General features: G+C 54.6%; 5 protein-coding genes across 5 annotated transcripts; 1 reads left to right on the top strand and 4 right to left on the bottom strand.

The window, feature by feature from the left end:
• The first annotated feature begins 1,329 nt into the window (after positions 1-1,329).
• H310_14360 (hypothetical protein) lies at positions 1,330-2,195 on the top strand. Its single transcript, XM_008882206.1, has one exon. The coding sequence runs from the start codon at positions 1,439-1,441 to the stop codon at positions 1,883-1,885; it is 447 nt and encodes a 148-aa protein (XP_008880428.1). The 5' UTR covers positions 1,330-1,438; the 3' UTR covers positions 1,886-2,195.
• Positions 2,196-2,253: 58 nt separating this feature from the next.
• H310_14359 (hypothetical protein) lies at positions 2,254-2,622 on the bottom strand (the record flags this gene model as incomplete). Its single annotated transcript, XM_008882205.1, has 1 exon — positions 2,254-2,622. The coding sequence occupies one exon, from the start codon at positions 2,620-2,622 to the stop codon at positions 2,254-2,256; it is 369 nt and encodes a 122-aa protein (XP_008880427.1).
• Positions 2,623-2,981: 359 nt separating this feature from the next.
• On the bottom strand, positions 2,982-5,790 carry H310_14358 (TKL protein kinase). Its single transcript, XM_008882204.1, has 3 exons — positions 5,122-5,790; positions 4,066-4,821; positions 2,982-3,670 (listed from the first exon to the last, which is right to left on the bottom strand). Exons 1-3 carry the CDS (start codon positions 5,717-5,719, stop codon positions 3,381-3,383), a joined length of 1,644 nt encoding a protein of 547 aa, XP_008880426.1. The 5' UTR covers positions 5,720-5,790; the 3' UTR covers positions 2,982-3,380.
• Positions 5,791-8,515: 2,725 nt separating this feature from the next.
• On the bottom strand, positions 8,516-8,827 carry H310_14357 (hypothetical protein; the record flags this gene model as incomplete). The annotated part of the gene is made up of 1 exon (XM_008882203.1): positions 8,516-8,827. One exon carries the CDS (start codon positions 8,825-8,827, stop codon positions 8,516-8,518), a length of 312 nt encoding a protein of 103 aa, XP_008880425.1.
• Positions 8,828-10,521: 1,694 nt separating this feature from the next.
• H310_14356 (hypothetical protein) lies at positions 10,522-11,996 on the bottom strand. Its single transcript, XM_008882202.1, has 6 exons — positions 11,783-11,996; positions 11,691-11,732; positions 11,215-11,649; positions 11,029-11,166; positions 10,808-10,987; positions 10,522-10,757 (listed from the first exon to the last, which is right to left on the bottom strand). The coding sequence occupies exons 1-6, from the start codon at positions 11,891-11,893 to the stop codon at positions 10,632-10,634; spliced, it is 1,032 nt and encodes a 343-aa protein (XP_008880424.1). The 5' UTR covers positions 11,894-11,996; the 3' UTR covers positions 10,522-10,631.
• Between the last annotated feature and the right edge of the window lie 699 nt (positions 11,997-12,695).

The following is a 12,695-nucleotide window of genomic DNA, read 5'->3' as shown; positions in this document are numbered from 1 at the left end:
CGGGTGGCAGCTCTTACCACTTGAGACGACGTTTGCCTCACTATGCCGCCCATGTTGGAATATTCGACGACGCGGGCGAGTGCGCATGATTGCCCGTCTCGCCCGTGCCGAGGTCGGCATCCATCCACCCCATGGAGAAAGGGATGACGCCGCATGGGCAAGGGGTATACACAAACGAAAGACTCTCGATCCCGATATTTTGGATCCTATCACGAAACACGCCATGGTCGTCGTCGTGTGCGGAGGACAACGTGTGACTCTTGGCGAGTGGTGGGTGACTTGTCGACCTGCTACACCACGTGGGTTGCTACCGAGACGAGAAGCCGCCTCCCCACCCCACTCCCTGCATATTTCGTTTGGTCCAAGGACGCTCGTTCACGTCATTGCGACGGCCGCAAACTGTCGACGACGGCTCGCGATCGAGATTCCGTGTCGAGGTAAAAAAACGGACCAGCGCGCAGCTGACTCTTGATGACCCGCCACACGTGGGTGGTGGCCGGCGGTCCACCGAAAGTTTGGTTGGATGGCGAACCCCGGCGGCGGGTCTGCTTGGCGCGCGTGGCGGCGACTGTACACTTCGCCCCCGATGTACAGTACGATATATATCGCCCCCTCGTTTCGCTCGAAGAGGGGGCCGCGGGCATGCCACGAACGGCTCGGACAACGGGGCGGACGCTCTTGGTTTGTTGATGTGATCCACACACAAGAAGCGAGGGGGGGGCTGGAGGTGGCTACTACTTGGAAAGGCCATGGAGGACCAACCCAGCACTTCGCGCCGTCGATGCCGTCCCCCTTCGCCTGCCGCCAGCCGACGGCACCTTGCGCGCCATCTGACTGCGAGGAAAATGCCACAGTAGCCACATCGACGCGGAGCGAATCCGTTAGCCAAGGTGCTTGCGGGCGACTTCGATCGATGGCGTGGCGGCGACGACGTGAGGCAACCATCGACACGTACTGCGCGCGCTCATCTCAAAAACGCACGAGCGGTGTCGATCCTCGCACACGTTTCGACGGCGTTCGTGGTGGACACCGGCGCGGGGGGTTTCCCGTGCCACATCCTTGGTCCCTCCGACGAATCCACAACGACACATCCCACGACCATGTGTCTGTCCCACGACGCCTGAGCTGTCCAGTTTGGTGCTATTCAAACGACATGGTCGTTTGAATAGCCTTGGCCCGCCCGTCGCTCTCGTGACGTGCTTCCGTGGTTCATCCAAGCCGAACGCGTTATCTCGGCCAAAGGAATTGCTCGCCCATCCGCTGCCACGGTACAGTATGCCTCGACCTCGTCGCTCGCCTGTCACATCCACGACCCACCACTTTCGTCGTCACCCAGCGCATCGCCTCCACTTTGCAACTTGCGGCCTTGACTCGATCGACCCCCCTACCGACGCTCCCCTCGACCACCACCCATCTCGTCCACGACCTTGCGTTTGATATGCCCCACCCCACGCCGTCGTTCCAGCCCGCCGCCACCGACCGCACGTGCAAATACGTGTACAAAACGTGCAGCAACCTGCGCACGTTCAAACGGGACGGGTCGCTCCACCGCCTCTGCGAGTACCATCGTGCCAAGGCGAACGCCCTGCAAAAGGTGTACGCGACCAAGCGGCGGTGTGAGCTCCGCGCCGCGAAACGCCACCACGCGATGAAGACGAAAATCGCCGTGTCCGCCGCCGTCCACCCGCCCGTGGCCCAAGTCCCTCGCGACTTGTCCATGCCATCACATCCGTCCACCGTGACGCTTGCGTCGTCGGCCACCGTCCCGCTCTCTCAGCACTTGGAATTGGCGTTCTTGATGGATCTCGAACCTCTCGACGCCGCGGTCACCGACGTCGACTCGCTCTCGGACGAAGAATACGCGTACCTCCAAGCTGTGCTGTGAGCGTCATCGGGCCGTCGGACGATCGACACCCGTGCGACCTTTTCTATTTATTCTCGACCTTTTTTAAACTCGGAATTCCCACCTCGAGTGCCTTTGACATCTCTCGTTCGGACCATGCTTCTTCACACCATGTCGAGTCCAGCGCATGTCTACCGCGTATCTCGCGGTGCCAACGTGCGCGGCGCAAGGTGGCGGGCGCATGACCAGGATATCGATCCGCCGCCATGTCCGACCGACTCGATCGGGTTGTTGAGACGTGCACGGTCGGTGGCCATGACAAGGAATGCACACGCATGTCTAAATACAACGCTACGACACACTACAGCCACACGTCGTTGTGGTTCTCGAGCAAGGGGACGACGGCTGCATCAAAACGCCTCGCTCAAGAACGCCACGTCGTCGTCGGATAAAACCACCAAGTTTGTCGAGTCTTCGTCCAATGTCCACTCGAGGCACTCGCCATCGAGCAATGTCGTCCACCAGTCGTCTCGTTTGGCAGGCACGGGAAGCACAGGCGGCGCGACAGGCACGTCCTTGGCCTTCTTGGCCTCGAACTGCAACCGCCGCGCGACCCGAGCTTCCTGGCGGCGCTTTGTCGCGTACACCTTTTGCAAACTGTTGGCTTTTTCGCGGTGGAACGCGCACAGGCGGTGCAGACTCCCGTCTTTCTTGACGGCGCGCGCGTGATGGCACATCTTGTACACGTACTGGCAGCCCGGGTGCGCGCTGTTTGTCATGTTGCAAAGTGAATCTCGAGCACGAAAACGTGGTCGAGCAGCAGCAGCGGCGGCGGCGGCAGCAACGCACAGCGGAACATAAATTCACAGGCCGGAATGTCCAATGTACGACACCCCGAATGCACGTACGGTGTGGTCGTTCCATGCTGGATTGACTTGAATGGTACATCCGTACCATGGCGGAATCCTTACACGTACATGAAATTCATCCAGGAATTCATTCCACGCAAAAAGTGTACCGAGAGGACCCGACGATGCATCGTCGGGTGGACGACGGCGCTCGCGCCAGGTAGCGCGCCCCTGTATTTGCGTGGCGATATGGCGCTTGGAGCGCCACATGGTGTGTGGTGGTTGCGGCTGACGACGCCACGGCCTGGCAGCCGTAGTAGTACCTGCCCGACCCCATCCTCCTCCGTGGGTGCATCACGTACAGCGACATGAATCAGCGATCGGCCGGAACACGCGATTCACTGGCCAAGAACAACAAGCGCACTGTAAATCCAACACATCCACTGCTGGACTTGTCTCATGCAAAGAGGCTGGACGAGGACGATGGTGCCGAGCCAGCGTACTACGCTAGAGTGGAAAGTATACTCTGCCCGCGCAGCACGGCGTCAGCCGTGCCCACATGCATGGCGGAACGGAGCCAACAGGTCCGTTCCCCATCACAGTGGTGGCACGCGTGTTTCTCGAACGAATCTGGGCATGCTGGACCGCGATGGACGTTTGGGTGCAATACAATGACTACAATAACACGACTACAGGCGTCCTTCTCGTTGGCGGCGCACGGACCGAAGGATTGTCGAGATTTCGATGGCCGACGGCCGCTCCGACGGATGGCACGCCGCGCATCGCCGAATGAGGTCGGCAACAGGAGGCGGGCATGTCGGGAGGATGTCGGGGGATGCATTCCCGTCCCGCAGCCGCTCCATCAAGACAAAATTCGACACTTCCCCCATGTGCATGTACGGCACTTTGTGCGAGTCGAGTTCGACCAGCACCATCCCAAACGAGTACACGTCGGCCGCCACGGTGTAGTGCCCGCTCTCTATGCCACACACGAGCACAATGTGAGATATTCGCCCGTCGAGTGGCCCATCCCAACGATGCTGTCGGAAACGAGCGTCCATGGATGATGCCATGGTGACGCACCACAAAAATCACGAAAAAAAACACGGCCCACAGCGCGTCGCCATGTCGTGGCCAGCATATCAATCGAGTGGAGCACCGGGAATCATGCATCCATCATTCCACATAAAACACACACACGGCGCGATGCATTTCTTGGCGGGTCCATCGTGTCGACGAACGTCGCAAGCACACGTCGACTTGATGTCCATGCCATTCCAGCTCCATAACGTCATGCAAACACGCGATGCCCACCCACTGACGACGCACCCACCACGCCAAAAAAAGAAGTTGCACAACAACGTGCGCACGTACCAAGCACTTCTGGCGCGGTCCACCGGCACGTACCGACGCCCTGCGTCATGGTTTCGTCGGTGCATTCGCGGGCAATGCCGAAATCGGTCAATTTCGCTCGCAATTTGTGGTTGAGGAGCACGTTTCTGGCTTTGAGGTCACGGTGAATAATGCCCATCGAGTGCAGGTACAGCAATCCGTCGACAACGTCGGTCGCAATTTGGAGCTTGTCGTTCCAGTCGAACGACTCGATCGTTGTGGTTTCGAGGTGTTGGCGCAAGTCGCCAAAGTCCATGTACTCGACGACGAGTTCGATCTCGCGCGGTCGGAGCCAGCTGACCCCGATGAACTGCACAATAAACGGCGAGTCCAACCTCGCCATGAGCTTGACTTCGTCGATAAACAACTGAACGTTCTCGGCCGTCCGTTCCGCGACGAGCTGTTTCTTGACGGCGACCCGTTGATTCTTGTACTTGGCCAGACTCACGACCCCGTGCGCGCCCGTCGCAAGCACCTCCATATGGACAAGCTTGGTTTCGTCGAGGCGCCACAGATTCAAGTCGCCCATGTCGAGCTTGGTCCCGACAAAGTCGGTCCCGACCGACGTGCCAGTGTTGGAGCCGTCTGTGGATTTCAAATCGAGCCACACTACGCTCGTGTTTGATTCGGTTGAAAATCGCGTCGACGGCCGCCGCTTCCGGCAGAGCAAAAACATGCTACAGATTAAGAGACCCACGACGACAACGAGGAGCGTCACCGTCACGGGCGACACAGACTCTAGCAATCCATTCATGTGAGCCGAAACTAGTCGCCAACCATCTCTACCAAGGATCCCGAGACGAACGAAATACCATTCACCACGCACGTCGCAAAAGAATGACTGGCACGAGTTGGTCATGGCCCACGTGACGACGGCAGGCAGGTCGCGGCCGCCATAAAACGGCCCCAAGTCCACACGACATGCATGCATCGTCAAAGCCACGACTTTATGCCCATGGAACCCAAGATGCGCAACACGCACGGTCCCACGCGAGGTGGACGCAAATGCACTGCAGATACACAAGCAAAATCTCGTACCTTCCGATGACGTGGTTGTTGATGGTGCGTTCGACGCCGATGATCCAGACGATCGTGCGGACGTTGTGGATGGGGCGGCGGGGATGCATGACACGATGCCGGTGGAGCTGCTTTCGCATGCCTTGGTGCCAACGGAATCCCCCGCGACGATGGACGGGCATAGTGTCGAGCACGTTTCGTACGACGTGTAGATGTTGCAGATGACTCGAGCCGGGTCCGAGATGCAGTTGAACGTTCCGTTCACGACACCGACAAGCACGACGACTTTCGAGTCAGGGTCGGTGAGGCATGCCCACTTGGTCCCGTTGCGACTACACGTGGCATCGCTCGGGGTTGGGGTGGGGACAGGAGTGTTCTTGAGAGCAGCCGGGACCTTGGCGCAAAAGGGAGTGCTCGTTATGCAGCGGATCGCCAGTGTCGGTTGCTGTTTCCTGTATGCGTCGCAGGCAGCCATGTCTTGCGGGAAGAAGCAGTCGGTCGAGTTTTTGGACTCGACCATGCATTGCACGTCGTCCTTGCCTTCCTTCGTCACCGACGCGTAGACCAACGCCGTCTTGCCGTCGATGGACACGCATGCAAAGTCTGTTGTACTGACCATGATCGCGGGACAGTCGGACGCGTTGTCGTCCGCGCGGCGTCCACGCTCTCGATTACTCGCGGCGATGTTGTGAAAAAAACGCAGATTTCGCCTCAAGTCTCCAGTACGTTTTAAGAATTTGAAACATTTTAAAATCCTCCAATGTGGTTTGGAACTGATTTAAAATAGCATGTGCCACCATTGCGGTGCTGTTGGGTGACCTGTCTCTACCCATGTTTCGGACCCAAAACCACGTTAAACAAGTTTAACCATCCTTGTTTAAACATCTCAGCTGGTGACGTGCACTACGAAAATCAATGTCGACATGTCCAATCAGTCCATTTCCGAACCCCCTCAACGAATCCACAATTCTCTTGTAATTAGCCATGTGTGCAGGAACACAGTGTTGGTTGCATGTTCGCGAGGAGCGACTTGAGGACGTGAAAGCGACTGGGACTTGGCGCACTGTTTCTCGATTTTTTCAAGGAATTTGAATGGGGTATCCATGAGGTGGTACTACTAGTATATAATACACATTTTGTGCAGGATTTTTCAACAAATTGATTTTTTCATTGTTTTTCACATCTGGCGGTCAGACTGTATATTGCACGCACGTTTCTTCGATTTGATATTCGTCTCTTGCCACCCGTACAATATTGCCAATAGAGTCATCTTGCATTTGTTTCACCGAATACAAGTATTGTCTTCAATAACGAGCAGTGAAACAACTTGGTACTGTATAAAATATGTACAAATTCACCACTGGTACAGTATGGAACAAAACTAAAGCCGCACCTACCTTTTCATCGTGAAGAGGCACACGACATCGACTGAGGCGGTCAAATTCAATCCAATGTCAATAAATCATGTCGATGACGAGACGTTGGAATGACTTCCCATGAATCAAAACGGTTACACTAGAATTCAACACCTAAGTGATTTCATTGGAACATATCTTTAGCCGCACAAACTAGATTTGGCCTAATAGTCAATTGTGGCGCCACGTTTCAAAATTACTTGTGCCATTCGAGTTGGCATACTGTCGATCCATGCTCGACAGTACTCCAAGGAAATATTTTCCCACTCAAACGCAATTATCTGCTTCAGGTCCGCAACACTGTCGAACTGACGACCATTTGCGTACACGGCCCGCGCCAAGAGACCCCAGACATTTTCAATTGGGTTGAGATCGGGACTACTGGCTGGCCACTTCACAGCTGAAACGCCACGTTCGCTCAGATGGGCAAGGGTCATCTTCGAAACGTGAATTGAGGCGTTGTCTTGTTGAAAGACTATGTATCTTCCATCAAGGATGGCCTCCAAATTCAAAAGAAATGGAACGAGGTACAAGTCAACCGTCTCGCAGTACTTGTCTGACTGAGCCTTGACTACCTTGTAGGGACGCGAATTCATTCTTGCCTTCGTAGGAAAAGGCGCCCCAAACCATTACACTTCGGCCACCGCCGACACGACTCGAGTAACATTCTTCCGACAAGCGGGAACCATGCCAGTAGTATTTAAATCCGTCTGGGCCATCTAGGATAAACTTTTTGCCATCGGAGAAGACGGTAAACAACCAATCCACAGATTTATTGAAGTACTTAGCTGCGAGCTTGAATCGTGCTCGTTTGTGTTCCGTAGTCAGTGTCGGTCCAGACTTTCGCTTTCGGTAGTTCACGAATTTTGAGCTGCGCAAGATACGCAAAATTGTCGTGTGACTTGTCTTTGGTGTCATGGTGGCCGCGATCTTTCGGGCGGTTTGTTTATGGATTTCAAGACGAAAGATGCGACGGATGTCTCAATTTTTGAACACAAAGCGCCGTCCTGTGAGCTTTTTTGCCTTTGGGTTAATCTGCTTTTCCATAGGTTGTGAATACCTTTCTCGCTCCCTCGAGCTCGTTGGCAATCCAACGGTTCAATTTTCCTAGAGATGAAAAAGTGAACAATATTGGACGTATAGATCACCCCCTCAATATCACAAGAGGACAACACACTACTGTAGAATGGTTATCTGCCCTACGTTCGAATTCCTTTCTGGCATTCATCGCTTCGATAACTTTGACTACATGTAGATCACACACAACACCAAGTGTTGTAATCTTGTGCTTCTGCGAGTGCGGCAACTTGAATGCGTTGTAGTCCACCATCTTCAATGACCTACCCATGACCCTCTGAAGGGTCAAGGATACGTTAGCTCGGCCAGCCAGGGCCCTGGATTGCTGTCCCCAAGTCCAAACCTTGGAGAACTTCTATCTTGAGGGTGTGTCAAACTTCTGAAGGATCTCTGCAGTCTTGCCAAGATGCAATTGAATAAATCATGAAATTGCCCCGTACGTATCCTCATTGGTTATCTTTTGTCCAAATTACTTTTGATTTTGGAGGCTTTTGCCACAAAAACAGATTTGAGAGTTACTACCTCTGTTCCAATATACTGTCGACATATAAGAATCGCTCTTGTTCCAAATTAGTCATGACATTTTATTCTAAAGATACAATGTATGCATGTTATTGGTTAAAATCTAAACGGTTGTAAATTTAGGTCACAAGCACCGCAGGGCAGGACACATTCGCCATGAGGGCGCCAGGTCGTCGCAAAGCATCTTTTCCCATCCGAGGTAAGCAAAAATTGGTTGTCTCCATGAAGTTCCAGCACAAGTTTCATCACAGCCGGGTACGTCAGGAACACATTCTGCAGCTTCTCGACTTCTAGTTGGTCGAATGCAACTAAGGTCGCTTGAATCACATCATCGATTGTGCCACACACCGTCTTGTATTGTAGAGCTTCAATCGACGAAAACAAGCCCAGATCTATCACATTTAAATCTGAGCTGTTAGGTGGCTGGCGGCAAAGAACGATGTGCCATCCGTCGTCGATACATGCGCCATGACTTTGTCTGTGATGGCAGCATGGGGCGTCGCGTTGTCCTGCTTGAGAATGATATGCTTGTGAGTATTCGGAAACTTCTCCATGATAGCGGAAATAACACGCGTGACGACGTAGTCGCGGTACAAGGTAGCGTCAACGTTGGCCAAAGTCGTCACTATCGTGCCAGCAGGTCGGTTGCGAGACGAACGAGCCGCTGGAAGGTACTTGACCGCCGGCCACATACCAATCTTGCCGTCGAACATAACACCACGCTCAGGATCATATCTAGGTCTCGCCACTGCGGCCAAGAACATGACCTTGGTTATAAAGCGCTTGCTCTTCCAGCTTCGTTGGTGGGGCTTCTCACCAGGAACATGGTAAGCCTTTCTTCTGTATTTATCGACATTAAACCACTTCTCGTCTTGATGAACCACGCCCCACAAGTCCTCAACTTCAAAATTGCTGTCCGCCTGAAAAAAACAGCTTCGATGGCGGAATGCGCGAGTCCAGGAGCGGAGCGATGGACAAGCGCGCGACAGAAATTGATTCGTTCCTGCTTGTTATGAGGGGTAAGGAGCGGCTTGATGCGGGTGGACTGGCGTTGCAGGGTTCCCTTTTGAAGACTGCGGTGGAGTGTCCACAGAGAGATGCCAGAAGCGGCAGAGATGTCACGCATTCTGGATCGGTCCGTATCGGGTACGTTACGGACAAGTTCCGTTATTATATCTTGCGTGTAGATTGGCTTACGGCCGACGCGTCCCGACTTTGACGACTTGTGAATTGTACCTTGTTTAAAAGTCTTCCACAGTTTAGCTACAGTGGTGCGGTGCAATTGCATGAGGCTGGCAGTCGCTGAGATTGACGCATGGGCCAACTTTCCAGCAGTGATGTGCTGTTGTAGCTGTCCAATGACTGCGACCTTGTCGTCATATGTGAGCTCCCGCTTGGTGCGCGCCATGAAGTGTGCTGGTCCCGAAGTTTTGAACAATAAATTAAAGATTTCGATTTAAAATTCCGAGAGGGGATGGCGAAGTGATTTTCGGGGGGTAAATCTACATTGCCCTTCGTTGCAGTCAATAGACACCCCCTCATATTTTTCATTCTCTTTCGAACATGATATTGCGCATCAAGCTTGGACAAGTAGTTAATTTTTGCGGTCGCTCGAATTTTATATGTCTGTTGTATATTGGAACAGAGGTAGTATATGTCTCAGGTTGTACGGAATGGAGCATAAAAAGCAGTAGAAACATATCGCTACGGTCCTGGCGCTGGCGGAGTGAAGTGCGCAGATTGAACTTTGGTCGGAACACCTCAGCGAATGCATGACTTGATGGCCCACCTCGTAGGACAAGGTCACCACAACGATCGTTGCAGCAGTTCCTATAGGACCCGGCAAGCCAGACCAACTCGCTGTACGAGATCGCAGTTGGACAAACGACTATTTACCGCAAAATCCGGAAAATTGCAGCAAATCGATGGAATATTGTAGAAAACCTGTACGTATTGTATTGGAAAAAGCAGTATGCCATACAATATGTATATCCGTATTTTTCAACGATTTTCATAAAGTTTTTCAACGATTTTCAACAATGGCGATCGGACTTTTCACATCAACTCGACCACTCGGGGTGTCGACGGGAAGAAGTGGTCGAGGTTGGCTTGCTCGCGCGTGGTGGCCGGGTGTGCGAGGCCTTCTTTGGCCATCGGCGACCTGTTTGACTCGATGTGCATTCCTGGCGTGCCTCCTACACCTTCCTGTAGACGATGAACGTCCCCATTCTCGTAGGGGTCCTCGAGATCAACCATCCGTCGTACCATCCCGAGCGTGGTGGCGACCGCCCTGTGCGTCGTCATGTGAGGACCCCATAACCCCAACACTCTGCACACGTTCTCCCTGTGAAATGTGCGTCATTTGTTGAGTCTCGTGCGACGAGTGTTCGACACGTCAACTCGAGGATTCGCTCAAACGCCAGTCGATTTTCGCTCGATTGGGACGCATTCGTGTTTCTACAACGCCGCAACCATGGCGACATGCCGCCGGACTGCACGTCGTTGGAACCCAAACGTTTAGGCCCGCAGCAAGACATGCACCGGACGATCTTCCAGGATGGTTTTCGTCGTCGGGTTGTATGTCGCAATAAAGGGGCGGTCGACACTTTGAATGTACGCCCGGACGCCAGCCTTGACTTGCGCCTGTGGAGCAAGTTCACGGCGCCATTCGTGCTGACCAAACCCACACGTACCACACTCTCCGACACGTAATAGTATGGCTGGTACTCGGTCACGGGGTACGACTGCGTCGACGCTTCGAATGGACACCACGTGCGGTAGTCGGCAAAGTCGTCGCGGCCGCCGGCAGGTCGCGTGGGGTTGCATGCAAACTCGAGCTCGGAAATGCTCGAGAGCAGCCCTGCGCCAAATGCCTACATGCACGCATCAAGGAAGGCGGTGGAGGTCGTGGTACCTTGAGTTCGCCGTTGCGCCGGTACATGCCAAACTCGACCGAGATAAAGTAGACCGCGGCGAGCCGCACAATCTCGTCGTCGGTCGCCCCCAGCGACGCCAGCCCAATTTCGTGCGAAAAGTCGGCAAAGTCGGCGTCCTGCGCGGCACACGTCGTTGAGCCAAGTTACGTGGAGGGGGCACTTGCCGCAAACATGGGAACATGACCCATGATTTCGTGGCAAATGTCAGGCTCCTGCGTGTAAAACGGCACCGAGTGGTGGCGGATGTACTGCGTACAAAAGAACACTCGAAACGCGAGCCCGTTGAGAAAGTCGCGCGGGCTGAGGTACCCCGTGACGGGATGCAACGAAAACCCGGTCGTGGCTTCGAGGAAGGCGGAAATGTCTCGAAATTGCGGGATCGCGGCGTCGCTGTACCCGATTTCACGCTCCAAGAGCTTGAGCACGGCATGGTACTCTTCGCACGCGTACTGGAGCCACTTGGGTCGAATCGTGCGGTAGATGGTGCCCCACGTTTGTGTTTCCAACTCGTTGTACTCGACGTATGGAAGAGGCATGCCTTGGCGATAATTGAGGACGTTGGTGCGCAGAATCGCTCGACGGGCGACGTATGCCGGGTCCTGCCCACACGTGAGTACAATTCGCCGAGTCATGGGCTTACGTTCAAGCCAGGATCGTCAGCATCCAGCTCCACTTCCATGGCCTATGCCAGACCATGTCAGAGGTCGACGGTCCTCGAGCAACGATGCATACATTGACAGCGCAAATGTCCAAATCCGTGTGCACGCGGGGGTACCATGGTACTGTTGGAATCGACGGGGCGTGTGGCCGTGTGGGATGAAAGTGGGGCGTATCGGCGTGCATGGGGGCCGGTTGTCGGGCTGCTGCCGTTGCCAGGGACGACAGGATCGGTCGGCCAAAGATTGGACGACGGCATTGAAACACCGTTCGCCGAAGTACTCCGTGCATGAGAAGTTGAAAAATACGACGTGCCCATCATGTGGCGTACGGCGCGACAGGCTCACGCTCGTCATTTTGTAGTGGTATCGTCTAGAGAGTTGGATGTCCCAAGGCGGTGGCGTTGGCCAGCCGTCGACGGCGTTTGGGGTCCACTATCGACGACGTCCGTCGTGCCACGCATGTTCAAATATACCACAGATCGCGTGCCACCTGGCGATTCAAGCTGACGGCGCGTCGTCCTCGCCGTTCGCTTTGGACACGTCGATGTCGAACATGTATCCCACGAGATGCGATCTTGACTTGCCGTCAACCTGTCGCCAGCACCGCATTCGCCATGCTTTCGGCCACGAGCGATGAAGGAATGCGCCACCAGGGCACTTGCCCTGCGCCAGCGCTCGCGTGTGCCAACGAGGTAGGCAGCGTCGATGTAGCAGCACGTCGACAGCGACACCAAACACCCCACGTGCCACGTCGAGTCGTGCCACGTCGACCGGTCGACTCGAGCAACGATGCATACATTGACAGCGCAAATGTCCAAATCCGTGTGCACGCGGGGGTACCATGGCACTGTTGGAATCGACGGGGCGTGTGGCCGTGTGGGATGAAAGTGGGGCGTATCGGCGTGCATGGGGGCCGGTTGTCGGGCTGCTGCCGTTGCCAGGGACGACAGGATCGGTCGGCCAAAGATTGGACGACGGCATTGAAA

Source organism: Aphanomyces invadans (genome assembly GCF_000520115.1).
Source record: "Aphanomyces invadans strain NJM9701 unplaced genomic scaffold supercont1.67, whole genome shotgun sequence".
Classification (NCBI taxonomy): domain Eukaryota; phylum Oomycota; class Saprolegniomycetes; order Saprolegniales; family Verrucalvaceae; genus Aphanomyces; species Aphanomyces invadans.
Note: the sequence above shows the minus strand (reverse complement) of the source record. Positions and strands in the feature narration are given on the sequence as shown.

What these genes read in the sequence shown, in the direction of transcription:
- H310_14360 (XM_008882206.1), top strand. Translation starts at nt 1,439, where the DNA reads ATGCCCCACCCCACGCCGTCGTTCCAGCCCGCCGCCACCGACCGCACG.
- H310_14358 (XM_008882204.1), bottom strand. Translation starts at nt 5,719, where the DNA reads ATGGTCAGTACAACAGACTTTGCATGCGTGTCCATCGACGGCAAGACG. An exon ending in AACAACCACGTCATCGGAAG is followed by an intron (nt 4,822 to 5,121) that starts GTACGAGATTTT and finishes ATGGATTGCTAG; the next exon opens with AGTCTGTGTCGCCCGTGACG. An exon ending in GACCGCGCCAGAAGTGCTTG is followed by an intron (nt 3,671 to 4,065) that starts GTACGTGCGCAC and finishes TGTGTGGCATAG; the next exon opens with AGAGCGGGCACTACACCGTG.
- H310_14356 (XM_008882202.1), bottom strand. Translation starts at nt 11,893, where the DNA reads ATGCACGCCGATACGCCCCACTTTCATCCCACACGGCCACACGCCCCG. An exon ending in GTCATGTTCCCATGTTTGCG is followed by an intron (nt 11,167 to 11,214) that starts GCAAGTGCCCCC and finishes TGTGCCGCGCAG; the next exon opens with GACGCCGACTTTGCCGACTT. An exon ending in GGCGCAACGGCGAACTCAAG is followed by an intron (nt 10,988 to 11,028) that starts GTACCACGACCT and finishes GCGTGCATGTAG; the next exon opens with GCATTTGGCGCAGGGCTGCT.